Source organism: Oryctolagus cuniculus, chromosome 1, assembly GCF_051225735.1.
Source record: "Oryctolagus cuniculus isolate XC-2025 breed Fujian yellow rabbit chromosome 1, ASM5122573v1, whole genome shotgun sequence".
NCBI classification, from domain to species: domain Eukaryota; kingdom Metazoa; phylum Chordata; class Mammalia; order Lagomorpha; family Leporidae; genus Oryctolagus; species Oryctolagus cuniculus.
In genome coordinates, this window is record NC_142867.1 from 59,571,068 (window position 1) to 59,589,424 (window position 18,357).

Below are 18,357 nucleotides of genomic sequence, written 5' to 3' on the forward strand. Positions count from 1 at the left end.
GCATGTGTTTTTCAGAGAAGAAAACACTCTCTGATTGAAGGCGATTGAACTCATGTTATGAAAGAGATAAAGTTTAAAGGATGATGAATCTGTGAAAATCGCAATATTTTTTTAAAAACATGTATTTATTTGAAAGGCAGAGTTATATAGAGGCAGGGAGACAGAGAGAGAGAGAGAGAGAGAGAGAGAGATTCCATCTGCTGGTTCACTCCCCAAATGGCTGCAAAAGATAGAGCTGGGCTGATCTGAAGCCAGGAGCTTCTTGGGTGTCTTCCATGGGGTGGGCCATCTTCTACTGCTTTCCCAGGTGACAGTAGAAAGGTGGATTGGAAGTGGAGCTGCTGGGATTTGAATAGGCTCCCATAAGGTGTGCTGCCACTGCAGGCAGTGGTTTTATCCTCTATGCCTCAGTGCCAGCCCCTCTCACAATATTTTGAGTGGGTTGAATAGTGATATGATTTTTAAATAGGGAAAACATGTTGCAGTTTGAAAAAGCAGTAAACATAACTATTTTTTAAAAATATTTTTATGATCCAGAAAAAAATCCATATAGTCTTTACAGAATTTATTGAAGATTTTGTCTGATGCACTGTTGTGACACCGTGAAGTCAAGATGCTGGCTAGGAGAGGGCTTTTTACCAGATTTCCTGGGTATTAAGGATGAGCCTCATTTAACTATCAGGTTTCTGGTTTGGCTGACTAGGTAATATTAGAGATAGTCTCTGAAAAGGGATTCAGTTTGAGAAGATTTGGAAAGAAAAATGAGTATTTTTTTTGACTTGAGTTAAATGATGTATTTAAAGTATCTTTGGGAGATAAATGTGGGTAAGTCTTATGAGCAGTTGCTAATACCTATCTCTGAAGCTCAGCACTGATAAAGCATTCCCCACCCCATAAAGAGTGAAAAAATACTATGACTATTGTTGAAAATTTGTGTAGCACAAATTCCCAAATGGTTAAGTATTTGTCAGCCAATTTCTTGAAGATTGAGAAAGTGTAGTCAGAAATGCAGGAAGGAAATCAGGACAGAGTGGTATTTGGTAAATAAAAGGTACAGAAATTTTCAAAAGGAATGAATGAGTGCTGTAAGGGCTGTAGTAGAGAATGACAAAAGTAAGATTAAATACTAGGGGCGAGCACTATGTCATAGCAGATAAAACCACCACCTGCAGTGCCAGCATCCCATATGGGCACCAGTTCGAGTCCCTGCTGCTCCACTTCCAATCCAACTCTCTGCTATGGCCTAGGCAAGCATGGAAGATGGCCCAAGTCCTTGGGTCCCTGCACCCATGTGAGAAGACCAGGAGGAAGCTCCTGGCTCCTGGCTTCGGATCTGTGCAGCTTCGGCCATTGTGGCCATCTGGGGAGTCAATCAGTGGATGGAAGACCTCTCTCTCTCTCTGTCTCTGTCTCTCTGTAACTTTGCTTTTCAAATAAATAAATAAATAAATAAATAAATCTTTTAAAAAAAGATTAAACACTTATCACTGGACATGGTATTATGGAAGCCATTAATGACATTAAAGATCTATAAGTGATGGGGCAGAATCTATATTTCAGTGAGAAAACAGTAAATGGAAAGAAGTTAAATGGAAATTATAAACTTTTCCCACCAAATGTCTGATAGTAATATATATGTTTTATTTGGGGTGTCAAAATTGTTCTAAGCTTAGGCTGTGATGATAACACCATAAATATACTAAAAATCAATGTATTATAAACTTAAGAAAAGCTTTATATATAGATAGATATATATATATTTATAAATGCAGGGAGAGGGGGAGGGGGAAGAGAGGAGAGATCTTCCATACAAATTTTACTCCCTAAATGCTTGCAACAACTGAGGTTAGGCTGTACTTAAGCCAGGACTCATGAACTCAACCTGGGTCTCTCTCAGGGACACAACCATTTATTCAATACTTTCTACCTCCCAGAGTGTGCATTAGCAGGAAGCTGGAATTAGGAGTGAAGCCAGGACTCCAGTATTGGGTATAAACACCCCAACTGGTGTTTTAACCAGAATGAGGAAAGCCTGTCTTAATTATAAACTATCCATGGATGAATTTTGCAGTATGTGAGTTATCCTGATGTGTTTTTTTTCGAAGATTTTTTATGTATTTATTTGAAAGTCAGAGTTGCAGAGAGAGAGGAGAGGCAGAGAAAGAGAGAGAGAGGTCTTCCATCAGCTGGTTCACTCCCCAATTGGCTGCAACGGCTGGAGCTGCGCCGATTCGAAGCCAGGAGCCAGGAGCTTCTTCCAGGTCTCCCACGCGGGTGCAGGGGCCCAAGCACTTGGGCCATTTTCTACTGCTTTCCCAGACCACAGCAGAGAGCTGGATGGGAAGTGAAGCAGCCGGGTCTTGAACCAGCGCCCATATGAGATGTTGGCGCTTCAGGCCGGGGCGTTAACCTGCTGCACCACAGCACCAGACCCCTGATATATTTGTTTGAAAAGTAGGTTGTTTTAGAGTAAATGAGAAGGATGGGAGGAACATGGAACCAAGATCGTGATCTATTTTTCTTTTAAGAGTCAGGGCATTTTTATAGCTTGAGAGTAAACTAATACAAGGATATATTGAAGTAATTGTTTTCCCCAGAGTTGTGGTGTCTATACATGAGGCTGCTGTTTACTAACAGTGCAGAGCTGAACTGTGTTCACTGAGAAAAGTCATAAATAGAAGCTGCTGTGTTGATTGGATAATGTGCAAGATTGTAAAGGATAATTGATTTCATCTAATGACAATGAGATTGCAGAAGAAAATGTAAAATCTGGTAAATGAAGAATCTTTGGATTATTTACAGAACTGTCCCCAAATTTATTTATTTGTACTTGATAAATGAGGGATTTATACTTGAAATTGGGGGTTCTTTATACTTTCATGTCAAACAGATTTCATACTGCAGGTAGATAGTGTGAGATGTAGTGGTCAGTGTGGAGAGGTTTTTCTTAAGATGAGGTACAGGTGGACTATGTGGCAGAAGAAGAATGGCTCAATTGCTAGCCCCCTAAGCATCCATACTTTATAAACCACTAGAGATCTTGAGCGTCTTTTTATTTTCTCTTCTTATCACCAGAATGTAAATTTTACAGGGCAAGGAGTTTATCTATTTGTCCACCACTATATTTTAGGATCTAAACAGGGCTTGGTAGTGCTTAGTGATGTATAAAAATCTATTGAAATTTTGGTTTCAAGTTCAAAAGTTGTTGAAGAAGTGAAAGAATTAAACAGAATTATGTTGTTTATTATCACAATTATTTAAATTACCTTGTAAGCAAAGACATAGTAGAAATATGCAAGTAGTGGTTCTAGATACATAGAAAAAATGGAGCAGAGGATTATAAAATTAAACGGATGAAAAATTTTGAGAAATATATAATTTTGGATTGTATCAAAGTTATCAAACTTCAGAGTGCTATAATTTTTGAAAACCAGCAGAATTGTCAGTGATAGCAGAACCACAGTCCCATAGAATACTGAACCTATCATAAGGCTTCCTTTCATCATTCATGTTTTTCATTCAGAAATGACTCCTGGGGGAAAATTCAAAGTCCCTGTCAACATGCTGTATCTCCTGGAAAAAGTGGAGACCCACAGCCCACAAGAACTTACTTTCCTTTTCTTTGGTCTTACATTGTACCCCTTCAGGTTCCTTAAGTCGGTTACAGTTTCTGAAGTCCCAGGGTCCTGTGGATGATCCGCTTCAGTGCAGCCTTCACTTCACTATTCCTTAAGCTGTAGATGATAGGGTTCAACATGGGAGTCACTACTGTGTAAGAGAGTGACAGTAGCTTCTTGTTCTCAGGAGAGGTGTTAGAGCGTGGGCGGAAGTATGTGAGGATGGCAGTGCTGTAGAAGAGGGAGACGACCAGGAGGTGGGAGGAGCAGGTGGAGAAGGCTTTGCGTTTCCCTTCAGCAGAGGGCATTCTGAAGATGGTGGAGAGGATGCGAACATAGGACCCCAGGATCAGCAAGAAAGGGAAGAGGATGAATAAAACGGTGGCCGTGAGGGCCTCTAGTTCAAACAGAGAAGTGTCAGCACAGACCAGTGCAATGACAGGTGGGCTGTCACAGAAGAAGTGGTTTACCTTGTTGGGGCCACAAAAAGGGAAACTGAAAATCCATGTGGTTTGCACGGTGGCCACTGGAAACCCTGAGAACCAAGAGGCAGCTGCCAGCTGGGCACAGGACTTGCGGCCCATGATGACTGGGTAGCGCAAGGGGTCACAGATGGCTACGAAGCGGTCATATGCCATTGTGGCCAGGAGGCAGCACTCGGCAGCCCCAAAGAAGAAGAAGAAATACATCTGGGTGGCACAGCCAAGGAAGGAGATGGCTGTGTCTTGGATGATCAGGGTCCCCAGCATTTTGGGCACAATGACCAAGTTGAAACCTATCTCCAGAAAGGACAAGTTTCTGAGGAAGAAGTACATAGGACTTTGTAGGGCAGAATCAACTGTAGTGACCAGGATGATGAGGACATTGCCCATCAGGGTGACCAGGTAAATGATCAAGAAGAGGAGAAACAGTAAAGCCTGTAGCTCAGTGGACAGGGCTGAGAAGCTCACTAGGACAAACTCACTGACAATTGTCCAGTTTCTCCACATCATTATTCTGCCTGGAATTTCTTTGAGCATTCAAACTCTAAGAAGGTAGAAGTCTCCATATTTACATCTCTATTACACTCTTTTTAAGGGAACTCCCTTTGGTCTCATTCTCTGCCTTTCTTGTGATAGTTATTGAAGATCAAACATGCGTCCTCTCTAAAATGGAAAAAAAAAAGAAACTTTACTGTAGGATTTACAAGTTTCCTTTGGAATAATTTCATTTTGTTTTCATGCTGACCTGAGAGTCACTATATGTATTTATACATGTTCTGACTTTTCTGTACAGAAGATGCCCAAAGCCACAGCTTCAATTTTGTGTTCTTACCCTATGTCTCAATAGTCAGTGTTGCTACATCAGGCAGTCCAAATGTTTCTAAAGAGCGAGGTCTTGACACCTAATGAACGGTGTGATAAGGCAGGTATCAATCTGCAAAATGGAAGGGTGAGAAGGAGAAAATCAGGGAGAGTGAATCAACAACTTCCAAGTAAGTCCAGAAGAGGAGATTGAACATGTGTTAGGTCTCAAGAAGCACATACTTGGGAAGATTTCATTCTACATTCAGGAAATTTCAGTCTAAAGAGAAAGACACAATACAGAAACTGTGATTTATCTTTATCCCAAGGCTAAATGTTCTTCACGTGGCTGTATGTTATCAGACAAAAGGAAATAGTCTCAGGGTAGTGCCAGAACCATGGAGAGAATCCAGATGTTTTAAACGTAACCTGTCTCATCAGTTTCTCTTGGTTGACTTGTTTCTTGATTCCCAAGAAATATGAAGATCATATTTAACATGTTAATTAAGTTCAACTCAAAGACGTGGAAATTAGGATTAAGATAAAACTCCATGACAGAAGATATCATCATTACATCAAGAACTAAGCTTCAAAATTGGGACCCTGAAATTCTTTCTGGTGACTATGAACTGAAACGAAGAGAGATGGCTAAAGCCCTTGGCATGTTGTCTGGTACGTAAATGCTCAAGAAATCCTAACCGTTATAATTATTATGGCATAATATTACCTTCCAAAATTTTTTCTTATCTAGCTCATTACCAAGATATACTGTAACTCTAATTATTCAATCCCTAGTACAAAGGATAATTGATTCAATAAATGTCTTGTGTGTCAGGCACTGTTCTAGATACTGAAGATGATACATCAGTAGATAAATAAAAATATTTTTCCTCAAAGAACTCATCCTCTCATGGGGAAGACAGCTTACAAGCAAATTATGTTCATAAAATACATAGTCCATTAGATAGTAATAAGAGCAAGGAGAAGAATAGAGTAGCAGAGAAGGAGATAGGCATCTGGGATGGGGGAGTGTCAAGCAGAGCTTTACTGAGAACATGTTAATTGTTTCCAGTCCTGAGCAGCAGTGAGAGGTGAAGTTAGGAAGTTGAAGGAGGGAAAAAAATAGGGAAGTGTTTTACATTTTTTGCAGACTAATTCCTTTTTTAAAACATGTTTATTTTTTAAAATTTATATAAAGGTAAAAATTTCGTGTATCTCATATACACAGTTTAAAGAACATAAAATATACTTCTACCCTACCCTCTCTTGCTTCCACGTGAGTTTAATCATCAGCCAACACATTCACTCAGTCTTGCAGAATGCGAGTGGGTCTAAGTCCACAGATGAAGACAAGCTGCAGTGTCTGGAATAGCATGGTGTTAAGAGAGAAAAGCAAGACAGTTTCCAAAGATGAGCAGAAAGTTTTTGTACATATAAGAAACTCCAAGAAGTGGAATGACACATTTGCAGTCATTATTTTGGAATAATTATTAATTTATGTTTTTGGCTCATACCATAGTTGGTGTGCTCCTCAAGAGTAGGAGCTGTGTTATTCAGATGTTTATCCAAATTCTAGAGAGGTGGATGCTCAGGAAATTGTTGCTGATTGGATTAATGGATGATAAAGAAAATATTAAGAATAACCAGGAAAACACCCATCTTGATAAAAGTTAGGTATGGTAGCCATCATTCATAAGCAATTTAGACACATACAGAAAAGAGTATCACCTAGCCTCAGACAACATGAACTTAAAGAGGAATAAGAGAAATAACCTGAACATGATATTTGTATCCATCTCATGTTAGTATTCCAGGAGCTGGAATATAATCATCCTTTAATCCACCCCCTCAGTGGGTTATGTGTGATCAGACTGATCCAAGCCACCTTCTCCATCTCTACCATCACTGCCTTTATTTTCTGGCTTTGGTTTTCTCTGGGTGGGGCAGGAGAACAGTTTAAACCCACTTCCAGTTCAATTTCTTTACTCCTTGGATTTTATGTGATCTGACAGCAACCCTGATTCAGTCACGTAACAGGTTACCATCTTCTAATCCCTCCATACTGCCCTGGGATAAAGTACAAACCCTTTAATGGGGTCTTTTTCTCTGGTTATTGCTTATTTTTCTAATCCCCCATGTAGCTGATGTTGCAAACACGTCAGAATCCTTTCTGATCCTAGTATACATCATGCTCTGTCACGGTTCCCTGCATTTGCGCACGTGGCCCTCTTCTCTTGGAAACCATCCTCCTCAACCATGCTTATCTTTCTGTTCATCTCAAAGTCTCTGCTCAAACATCACTTTCTTTGTGATGTTTCACTGCCCTCTCTTGGTGGAATCAAGGAATTTTTACTTCACTCTCAAAACACTGTGCAAACCTCTACCAGAAGATTTTAATAATTGTGTGTGGCCGGCGCCATGGCTCAGTAGGTTAATCCTCTACCTTGCGGCGCCGGCACACCGGGTTCTAGTCCCGGTCGGGGCACCGGATTCTTTCCCGGTTGCCCCTCTTCCAGGCCAGCTCTCTGCTGTGGCCAGGGAGTGCAGTGGAGGATGGCCCAAGTTCTTGGGCCCTGCACCCCATGGGAGACCAGGATAAGTACCTGGCTCCTGCCATCGGATCAGCGCGTGGTGGCCATTGGAGGGTGAACCAACGGCAAAGGAAGACCCTTCTCTTTGTCTCTCTCTCTCATTGTCCACTCTGCCTGCCCCCCCCCCAAAAAATAAATAAATAAAATAATTGTGTGTACGTGTTATCTTAATTAATAATGCCACATGGCACATCTATTCATTCATCATTGTATCTTTTGCACCTAGTACACTGGTTAACTCCAGTGCTCAGCATTTTATGTAGCCCAAGATTTACTTTTCCAGTTGTTTGATGATACAGTGGATCTCTAGTTGAACCTAGAGTCAAGTCAGATCTCTTTAAGTGTTTCTCTTTAACAGATTGTATATTGTTTTGTGCTACAAGGTGTACATGTATTTTGTTTAAAGTTTGGTGCATTCTGAGGAGATATTTTTTAAAGATTTAACCTACTCTAATAGTTTGCATCTTTCATATGCTGACTTCTTTTCATTTGAGTAGAGTGATCTATACCCCCATGTTTATTGCAGCTCAATTCACAATAGCTAAGACATGGAATCAACCCAGTCTTCATAAACTGAAGACAAGATAAAGAAATCATGGTAACTAAAAGAGTACTAAAAATGTACATATTAGTGTGAAATGGACATTTTGAGATTCAATGATTGTTTTCAGCCCTTGTCTCTTCTGTTGAGGTACAATGTTTCTTTTTTTCATACTATGTGTTGAACTCTTTTACTTAGTGTACAGTTAACCTTATGATCATTAAGTAAACTGAAAGTAGATCTCTGTAAAAATTAAGAGTGGGGATGTGAGAGGGAGGAGGAAAAAGGGTTAGAGTGTGGGTGAGAGGGAGGGAAGTATCACTATGTTCCTAAATCTGTGTGTATGAAATACATGAAACTTGTATAACTTGAGTAAAATTAAAAAATAATAATAAAAAAGAAACTGTGGTATATAGACAAAATGGAATACTACACAGTAGTAAAAACTAAATCCTGTCATTTGCAACAAAATGGTTGTAACCAGGAACCATTATACTTAGTGAGATAAGCCACTCCCCCAAACACAAATACCATATGTTCTCCCTCATCTGTGGTAACTAATAAAGTAGTGATCTACAGTAGTGAAATTGACACTTTGAGATGTGATGATTTTTAACAGCCCTGTCTCAACTGAAGGAATGTTTTTTTTTCTTATAATTGTTTGTTGAACTCTTTACTAAGTGTAGGATTAATCTTATGAGTATAAAGTTTGCTGAAAATAGATCTTTGTAAAAAACAAAAATGGGAATAGGAAAGAGAAGAGGAAGAGGGTGGGAGCGTGGAAAGGAGGGCCAGTAGGGTGGAAAGTATCACTATATTCCTGAATCTGTATATGTGAAATACATGAAATTTGTATACCTTAAACAAGAATTTTAAAAAGGAACTATTGGGTGTTCGTGGTTGGGCAACACTGTGAATACATTACATGTCATGAATGGAACAGTTAAAATAATTAACTGAATGTTATGTGATATACACTTAGATAGAAAATCGTATAATGAAAAAAATAGTTTGCATTACTGCAATAGTTTGCATTTGCCATGGATGTCCACTCCTCTCAAATGTTTAAACAAAATGTTCCAGGACAGAGCTAAGGCCTGGAAACACATCAATTAGGCTACAACCCCAAATGGGTTGATATCAATTTTTTAATCTATCCTTTTTATGGGGGGTAGGGAGGGGATAAAGCATATTTTTTCTTATAAATAATATTAAATAATTCCAAATTTGGGCTGGGTATTATGGACTTAATGGAATGGTGACTATAGAGGCTTAAATTAGCTGGGATATAATCTGTTATGTAAAGATGCCTACAGTCACTTTCTCAGATCTACATGACTTTTTTGCAAACTCTGGGACCCATACTATTGTATGTTAAGAGGGAATAAGCTTCTCATCTTAGAGCCACTATAGGAAAAATAATTATGCCATTGTCTGAACATTTCAAAACTCCATTGTTTGCGTCTCCCTGCATATTGATTACACCAGTGTATGGATCTGTAGTGTACTCCCCTAATTAATAATCAAGCCTGGAACTACAACCAGGTATCCTTTGATTTTTACTGTGATTTGTAAGCCCAACTTAAATCTATCCTAAATAAAGCTGACTGAATGTATGTACCCACCCTGAAAGAAAAAAAAAAAGTCAGACCTAAACTTTAGCAAAAGCTTGCAAAGCAGTTACTTCAGACTGATTCCAGGCTTATATTTTCACTTTGCTTTCTGAATAAATTCTAACTTTGATTCCTCAATTAGGCTGTGATTATTTCAGTTGACAGAATCACAGTGTTATGTATGAGAGTACTTCAAAAGTTTCACGGAATCAAAGGATAAGTTTAAGACTGGTGTTGTGTTACAACAGGTTAAGCTGCCACCTGTGACTCCAGCAACCTATATTAGAGTTCAAGCCCCAGCTTGTGGGCTTCTGATTCAGCTTCCTGCTAATGTACCTGGGAAGGCGGTGGAAGATGAACCAAATACTTGGGCCCTTGCCACACACATGTCAGACCAAGAAGGAGTTCCCAGCTGTTGGTTTTAGCCTGGCTCAGATCTGGCTTTTGTGGCCACTTGGGGAGTGAACCAGTGAATGGAAGATTGATCTCTCTCTCTCTCTCTCTGTGTTTCCCACTCTCTGTTATTTTGCCTTTCAAATAAATAACTTTTTAAAAAAGATTTTTTTATTTTGGTGCAAAAATTTGAAATCCAGGTGTAGTTCTTTTCACAATACACACTTTTCATGAACTTTTTGAAGACCCTTTTGTACTGTCATCTGGGAACATATCATTAACAATGGTTTGACATTGCTACCATTTTTTTTTTTTTTTTGACAGGCAGAATGGACAGTGAGAGAGAGAGACAGAGAGAAAGGTCTTCCTTTGCCATTGGTTCACCCTCCAATGGCCGCCGCAGCCAGCGCGCTGCGGCCGGTGCACCACGCTGATCCGAAGCCAGGAGCCAGGTGCTTCTCCTGGTCTCCCATGCGGGTGCAGGGCCCAAGCACTTGGGCCATCCTCCACTGCACTCCCTGGCCACAGCAGAGAGCTGGCCTGGAAGAGGGGCAACCGGGAAAGAATCCGGTGCCCCGACCGGGACTAGAACCAGGTGTGCTGGCGCCGCAAGGCAGAAGATTAGCCTAGTGAGCCACGGCGCCAGCCTCATTGTTAGCATTTTTACCTGTGTGTTCTCTCCTGTAGACCTAAACAAGTTATACCCATCACTGCATACATATTACATTGCCTAGTGCCCATACATTAATAATAAATTTTATGAATAAATATTATTTAAATATATATTTAAATATTTACTATTTAACATTTATTTATTTTTATCCTTGAAATCAGTTTTATTTTCTGAAGGGACAGGACGCCAAAGATTAGTTTTTTACAGATGGCCAATAGCCTACAGTGGGGAACAAATGCCCATCCCTATCATATCATTTGTAACAATGCATTACTCTTGTCATTTATCCACTATTAATATTTGCTGCTGGTGCCGCGGCTCACTAGGCTAATCCTCTGCCTTGCGGCGCCAGCACACCGGGTTCTAGTCCCAGTCGGGGCGCCGGATTCTGTCCTGGTTGCCCCTCTTCCAGGCCAGCTCTCTGCTGTGGCCCGGGAGTGCAGTGGAGGATGGCCCAAGTCCTTGGGCCCTGCACCCAATGGGAGACCAAGAGAAACACCTGGCTCCTGCCTTCGGATCAGCGCGGTGCACCGGCCGCAGCGCGCTGGCTGCGGCGGCCATTGGAGGGTGAACCAACGGCAAAGGAAGACCTTTCTCTGTCTCTCTCTCTCACTGTCCATTCTGCCTGTCAAAAATAAATAAATAAATAAATAAAATTTGCTGAGACTGTTCAGTGTTACGGTTACAAGGATGGAAGATCTGCCTTTCACATTCGGATAAAGGACATGAACAAACAGAAGCAACTTCAGTGTGGCAACAATGACAGTTCAGGACCCTGCAGATTCACAGTGAGAAATGAGGATATCCAGGGCTTTATTTTGTAATGCAGAGGCCACACCGTGGCCCCAACCCCACTTCCCACACTGCACTTCTTAAATGTTTATCACTCTAGGAGACCCAGCAATCCCCTTCATGATCTTTTGAAGATCATTGAACTGGAAAATTATACCCTTATTTCTCTTAAACAGATCAATAGCATTATTTACAGAATTCATTTTACATAGATAGCAAAAGTTATACTAAAACTTTCACTAAACTAACTTTATATTTTCCTTGCTTCAGTTTCATTGCTAAACATCGTCACAATGCCTTCTGGTTCTCATTTTCTTGGTGCTCACAATGTCCTTATCTTTCTCTGGATCTTCTGCCTGTCTCTTGACACCTCGTGTTACTCTCTGCTCAGACTTACTCTCCACAGAGTCTGCACCAGACTTGAGATTGGTCTTTCTGGATCTCAGACTCATTACCTCTGTATTTCCAGGTACTCCTTTCTGATTCTTCATGGAGACTTCTACACTTTTCCCCTTCACTTTCACTTCTGTTGTGTTATGTATGGGGGACGCATTCTCTTCCAGATCTCAAGCACATTCTATTTTTACTGACTTTGCCCCTGGATGTAAGTTTCTTGGCTTCATCATCTGGTTTTTGTAGCTCCTGGCTTTCAATGACAGTTAATTAGCCTAATATACTACTATTTATAATAAAAAGTCAATGAAATTATTTTTCATAAAATTGTCAGCAAATCCATGAAGGATTAAAGTTACCAGATGGAAACAAATGTGGAATTACAAAACAGTAGACAACTTTGAATTCTTGTCATTATTATTATTGATAAAATTATAATGTAGAGTATTGTCAATAGTTATCACACACTTATTATCGCTTTTTAGCTGTGAAGCACTGAGCTCCTGAAGTACCTTTTTATGGTTTTCTCAACTGCAAAATTGTAGTGGTAATAAAAGCCCTAACTACCTGACAGGGTGGTTATCAGTGAAATGAGATAATAAATCAACAAACACTGAGTCTTCTATGTGTACAGTACTCCCTATATGTATATATATAAATCATTATATTTATACATATATAAAATCATTGCTTTCTGTCCTTCCTCAGTTTCCTAATTTGACAAGTCCAGTAAAACTCCATATTCTTTACATGAGACACCTGATCTTTCTTCTTGTGCTTAAGAAGGGAAATGTCTCAAAGACACAGGTTAGTGAGCCATCATTCTCCTTACAAGAGATTTCACATCTGCGCTCCACCTGTCATCCTTTACTCACCTCCTACAATGACACTGTGTCTTTAAATTCCATAAAAGTCTTGGTCTGTATCAGCCACTCTGGAAAGTATTTCTAACGAGTCACTCCAAGGGAATCCTAAATTATGGGTTTTCCTGTGCAAGCCATTGCAGAGACTTCCCAAGCAGCATCAGTGTCAGTCATTCTCAAGACACTCTTGGCTGTGCTCATCTCAGTCCACATTGCTGGCCAACTGTGGATTGTGCCTCTGGCACATTCTCCATGAAGCTTTGTTTCAGATCTCACAGATAAATCCTGGGCTGAGGCTGGGTCAGTCCCTGTAAAGAAGCTCTGAGCTGTATAGCCTTTGTCACCCCAGAGAAGCTCTGGGCTGGGCCTGTGTCAATCACTCTTGAGGATTCCAGCCTGGGTCTCAGGACTATTTCATTCCCTGATGTTTACTGCAGGGAAGAGATTCTCCCAATGCTTCCTTTTCTTCAGATAAAGTAATGGATTCCGAGAGGTATGAGGTTTGAGGAATTCCTAGGGGGACAAAGATTCATGAAGATTTTGAAGTCCTAAAATTGGAGGAAGGACTTGATGGCACCTGAAACTTTTCTTAACATTTGTGAGGCTAACAAGAGCAAGGGGACAGAACACAGTGATCTATCTATCCTCCAAAGTGCAGGCCCAGGAGATAATAAAGGAGAGTGCATTTTTTTTTAGGTTTGCCTTCATTGTGATTCTCATTGGGTTCATTCTCAGGAGTGATTCTAAACTGGACTCTGGAGAAGTTATCAGGCATGGGGAAGAGAATCTATTAATAATGATCTAAACCAAGTGAAGAATGTTAACAAAAACCCTGAGCCATTAGTTTGGTGGTTGTGGAGGTCATTAACCCGATGCTATGATGAGGAGATGAATGTCAAGCAGTCTGAAATCTTAAACCTTTCGGAATAGAAATTGATGTTGCATGAGTAAGAAGAAGCTAATGCTTTAGGATAAAATCTGCCCAAGATGATAAGAGATTCATAAAGATGAATCTTTATGCAAAGATTCTCATGGGCATCTGAACAATCCTCATGGTACTTTTGAAACAAATGTTTTATCGCATGCTTCTTTACCAAAAGCAATAACTGTATATGGCTTGTTATTGTTTGCTTGGTATCTCGTATGGTGCCTGTACGTAAATACCTGAATTTTCCCATGAGGTTTTTAACATATTAACCATATGTCTCAGTATTACCTACTAACTTGGTATTTTCTGTTTTGATTGATGAGGATGACACATTCATCTTGTACTTTGTTGTATAGAAACTTTACATGGATAACAGTATTTCTAAGACAGATGTGATTCTATGGATGAAAAAACAACAGCTATGTTGGGGACTACAACGTGGCTGGAATTCTGCCTGGCCAGATTGCAAAGGTGATGGGTGAAGTTATGTTGACAATGGCAAAAATCATTTGACATGTATGCTGAAGCAGCTAAGGAAATGCTGTGGTCTCCAGTTAATAGCAAATGGGACATTTGCCCCAGTTAATAATTAATATCCCTCAAGTTTCCCCCATATTGTATTGTTTTCTTAATCCTAGCTTCTAAGCAAATGTGTCTTTCTTGTAAACACCAAAACTTCCCATTATTTCCTGATTTTCTATGTTTAAACTCCTTCATCATGAAATCCTGTTTTCACCAAACTGCGCATGTTTTATGATTAATTGATCACATCACCATTGATTATGAATTCTTGGAGTAACCAGACATCTGGGCCTCTGCCTCTGCTTCCACCTTTGTCAGTGGACAGAGTATCCGCTGGTCTCCTCACTTTAAAATATCTAATCTGAGTCTGCTTCCTTAATCTAGGCAATGTCGTTCCTCTGTGATCCTCTGTCCAGTTAACCTGACACCTGGTCATGCTGAATGCAGTACAGCTACTATTCCCCATGGTGATTGTTTTCTTTGTCTAGTATTTACTTTAAATTCAAGGACCCTCCATGGCTCTTTTGAATTACAGTTAGAGGTAATGTGAGAATAAGTATGACTACCAGACTTCTCTCTGTCATGCTTCCTCTCCCTCTCTCAAATCCCACCCTTTACCATATGGAGGAAGAACACTTCTATCGGAAGCTCTAATGGACAATGAACTTTAAATATTTTCTTCCTTTAAATATTTTATCATTCAGTCAACAAATATTTATTGGCTGCCAAATCTATGCTAGACACTAGAGATTCTGTGGCAAATTTAATAGATGTTGCTCTTGGCCTCACGGAACACTTCCTCGTGGAACAGGAAGACAAAAATTAAAGAACCACATAAAAATGTGAAATTATAGCTGTGATGAACATGTAACTAGAAAAAATTATGTAGCTGGAAAAATACTGCCACCATGTCTTCTTTCCCTGGACATAAACTATGAACATGTGGTACATGGATAATAATTTGATAAAGATGTTAATGGAAGCAACCCCAAGGTTTCAGCAATATTTTTGGATGGCTAGGATAGAAGATTTTAGAGGCAAATTAATAATCTATAGCTCCTTTCTTAGTTCTAGCAATCCCAAAGCAGATAATATCAAAGTGGATGGTGAAGAAAAAGAACTATCACTGCTCACTGTAATAGTGTATGGTTTTGAGTCCTTTGTGAAAAGTCAAGATGTCTTCAAAATGATGATTTAATAAGAAACTAGTTTTCTACTTATGTGTTAGTGATATTATTCTTGATAAGGTAATCTATATTTCTGGGAGATGAATTTGAATATTTGTGCTTAGTTGAGATTACATGTGGAATAATCTGGAAAAAATAGACATGTCAGCAACTTGTTCTGAGTTGATGTTGATCATAGAGAGGTCATCACACATGTTCTATTTTTAGAGATTTCCCTATACTCATTTTTTAATTCTGAAAGGACTGTAGTGGCCACTGTTAACATTATTCTTCAATCCTTTTGGATAAACATAGTGTGCCATCTCTACAAAACAGAGTACTATGAAGTTATAGAAAGAATGAGAACTCATTTTGTGGTTAAGGAAACCCTATGTTGGAATCAACTGTGCTGATGCTATACCTTTCCTCAGCTTCTGCAAGCTCTACTTTTTCAATTTCATCAAAGTAATAAACATATCCATCACCTCCAAAAATGTGTGTGTGTGAGAGAGAGTGAGAGCGAGGGAGAGAGGGAATGAGAACGTGACAAGAATGCTCAGGACAACTTTCCATTATGAAAGCTTGTATCTGAGGTCTTGTGAAGTGTTTCCTGGGACCTCTATAGGAGACAGAGTGACCTGGCATTTCTTTTCTCCTTCCTTACCACCCCATACTTTCCAGTAATCAGCAGATGTCTGCGGCAGAAGTAAACAACCTTACTTCCTGTGACCTAACACAGAACAAACACACCGAGAATTATTTTATGCTCTGGGGTTCCCTGATGTGTCAGGCTGAGACTGGGATTTCACCTGAAATTGCACTTTTGCTTAGCTCTCTGTTCCTAATCTAGTTTCATTAATTAGTTAATGGGTTCTCCAGTAAGTCAATCTCATTTGAATCCTTGGCTCCACATTTGATTCCTGGAGAACCTGGCCTGGGATGAAAACCTGCAGTCCTGAGGAAAGATTAATTCCAGCATGTTGGCAGAAGATGTTTTTAGAAGGTGGAAGGGAATGCATAACAGAGATACTAATGTAAAAGCTTTAGGCTTGAACTTCTGTAGAAAAAAAATCATGTCTTTAACACTTCTTTTATGGATCTTTCACAGACTTTATTAGAACACCTGTGTTCTACCACAGGAATTGGTCTTGGTTCAGAATTAGTCCTCCTCTCTTGAGCAGTGCATTTTCCCACATGTAATGCACTATAAAATTCTATAAAATTTTCCTCCTAAAATTACTTAGAATTAATTTTGGCTTATACCTCTCTACTCGATGTCATCAATTCCCAGTTGCACTATGCATTTATCTATTAATCTTTCATATACTACTGAAAAATTGGGGAATTATTTCACTATATGTAATGTGAAAGTCCTTCTTGGGAAAGGCAAACCATGACAAAAAGTGATAACCATCAACATTTAGGTAAATGTCCCTAGGCTCAGCCATCAGGAAGCACGGTGAAAAATTTTAATAACAATATAAAAAGCATGCCTGTACCTAAGGCTCCTTCCTAAGATTTTGGTACCCCTATTTTGTGCAGCTTTTGAACCAAAGCATATAGCATTGAATCTCATGACCAACAAAAGTCTTCCCATCATCTTACAAACATGACATATTATATACAGTTCAAAATGTATGTGAAAAAGATGTAATATCTGGAAATACTTTATCATAGAGGTATTGATATATCAAGTGAATTTACAACAAAAAGAATAAAAGTATAAAATGGACAACTGGAGGAGATGTTGTAAGTGGTAGTAACAGGTCTAAAATACTTTTGTGTCCTTTCTTTTCTACCGAGCTTTCAAAAAGCCATTTACCATTGGGTTTCATCCCAATGGAGATGTAAAAAGAGGTAAAGAGGAATTTCAAATATGAGACTGTTTATTCTCTATTCAATAAAGTATAGTCTTACCTCTTACTGCATAGGGAGACATGGTGTCTGAAGGCTAGAACCTTATGGAAGGTCCTGCCGAGGGCATTCTTCACCTCATTATTTCTCAGGCTGTAGATGATAGGATTCAACATTGGAGTCACAACAGTGTAGGACAATGATAGAAGCTTCTTGCTCTCAGGAGAATTATTTGACTTAGGCCGGAAATAAGTAATGCTTAAAGACACATAGAAAAGGGAGACCACTAGGAGGTGGGAGGAACAGGTAGAGAAGGCTTTACGCTTGCCCCTAGCTGATGGAATCTTGAGGATGGCAGCAGTGATGCGAGTGTAGGAACACAAGATCAGCAAGCAGGGGATCATGACAACCAGAATGGTTCCCACGATGGCGTAGACCTCAAACAGTGCTGTGTCTGCACACACCAGCCTCAGCACAGGTGGGCTGTCACAGAAGAAGTGGTTCACCTTGTTGTCACAGAATGGAAAGCTGAAAAGCCATGTAGTCTGCACAGAAGCTACAGGAAAGCCTGGAAACCAGGAGGCAGCAGCCAGTTTGGCACGTGTCCTTTCGTTCATGATGACTGGGTAGTGCAAGGGACTGCAGATGGCTACATAGCGGTCATATGCCATGGTGGCCAGGAGGAAGCATTCAGCTACCCCAAAGAAGAAGGAGAAATACATTTGAGTGGCACAGCCAAGGAAAGAGATGGTTGTATCTTGGGCAAGTAGGGTCCCCAGCATTTTGGGCACAATGACTAGATTTAAGCCAATCTCTAAGAAGGACAAGTTCCTGAGAAAGAAGTACATGGGACTGTGCAGCATGGGATCTGCCAGTGTAACCAGAATGATGAGGCTGTTTCCCGTTAGGGTGACCAGGTAGATGATTAGAAGTGTTAAGAAGAGCAATGACTGAATTTCGGTGGGTAAGGAAGAGAAGCTCATGAGGATAAACTGACTTACTCTTGTCCAGTTTCCAGTAGCCATATATTAGGCATAAATCACCAATATGTTTTTAAAGAGAGGTCTTGATTGAAAGAATCAGATGCTGGTTTTCATACTTCTTCTTAGTGTCAAGAAAGGTAGCAAG

At 39.8% G+C, this 18,357-nt stretch overlaps 2 protein-coding genes across 3 annotated transcripts in view; both read right to left on the reverse strand.

Moving 5' to 3' along the window:
* Nucleotides 1–3,376: 3,376 nt before the first annotated feature.
* The window catches only part of OR10A4 (olfactory receptor family 10 subfamily A member 4), a 55,594-nt gene continuing 40,613 nt past the window's right edge, over nucleotides 3,377–18,357 (reverse strand). For both annotated transcript variants that reach the window (XM_002708778.3, XM_089311248.1), the window contains 2 exons: nucleotides 4,932–5,033; nucleotides 3,377–4,762 (listed from right to left, as the gene is read on the reverse strand). In XM_002708778.3, the coding sequence (XP_002708824.3) occupies nucleotides 3,662–4,636 (975 nt within the window). In that variant the 5' untranslated portion in view covers nucleotides 4,637–4,762; nucleotides 4,932–5,033 and the 3' untranslated portion in view covers nucleotides 3,377–3,661. The remainder of the gene's footprint in view (nucleotides 4,763–4,931; nucleotides 5,034–18,357) is intronic.
* LOC100341663 (olfactory receptor 10A5-like) lies at nucleotides 17,289–18,227 on the reverse strand. The gene has a single exon (XM_089305538.1). It carries the CDS (start codon nucleotides 18,210–18,212, stop codon nucleotides 17,289–17,291), a length of 924 nt encoding a protein of 307 aa, XP_089161664.1. The 5' UTR covers nucleotides 18,213–18,227.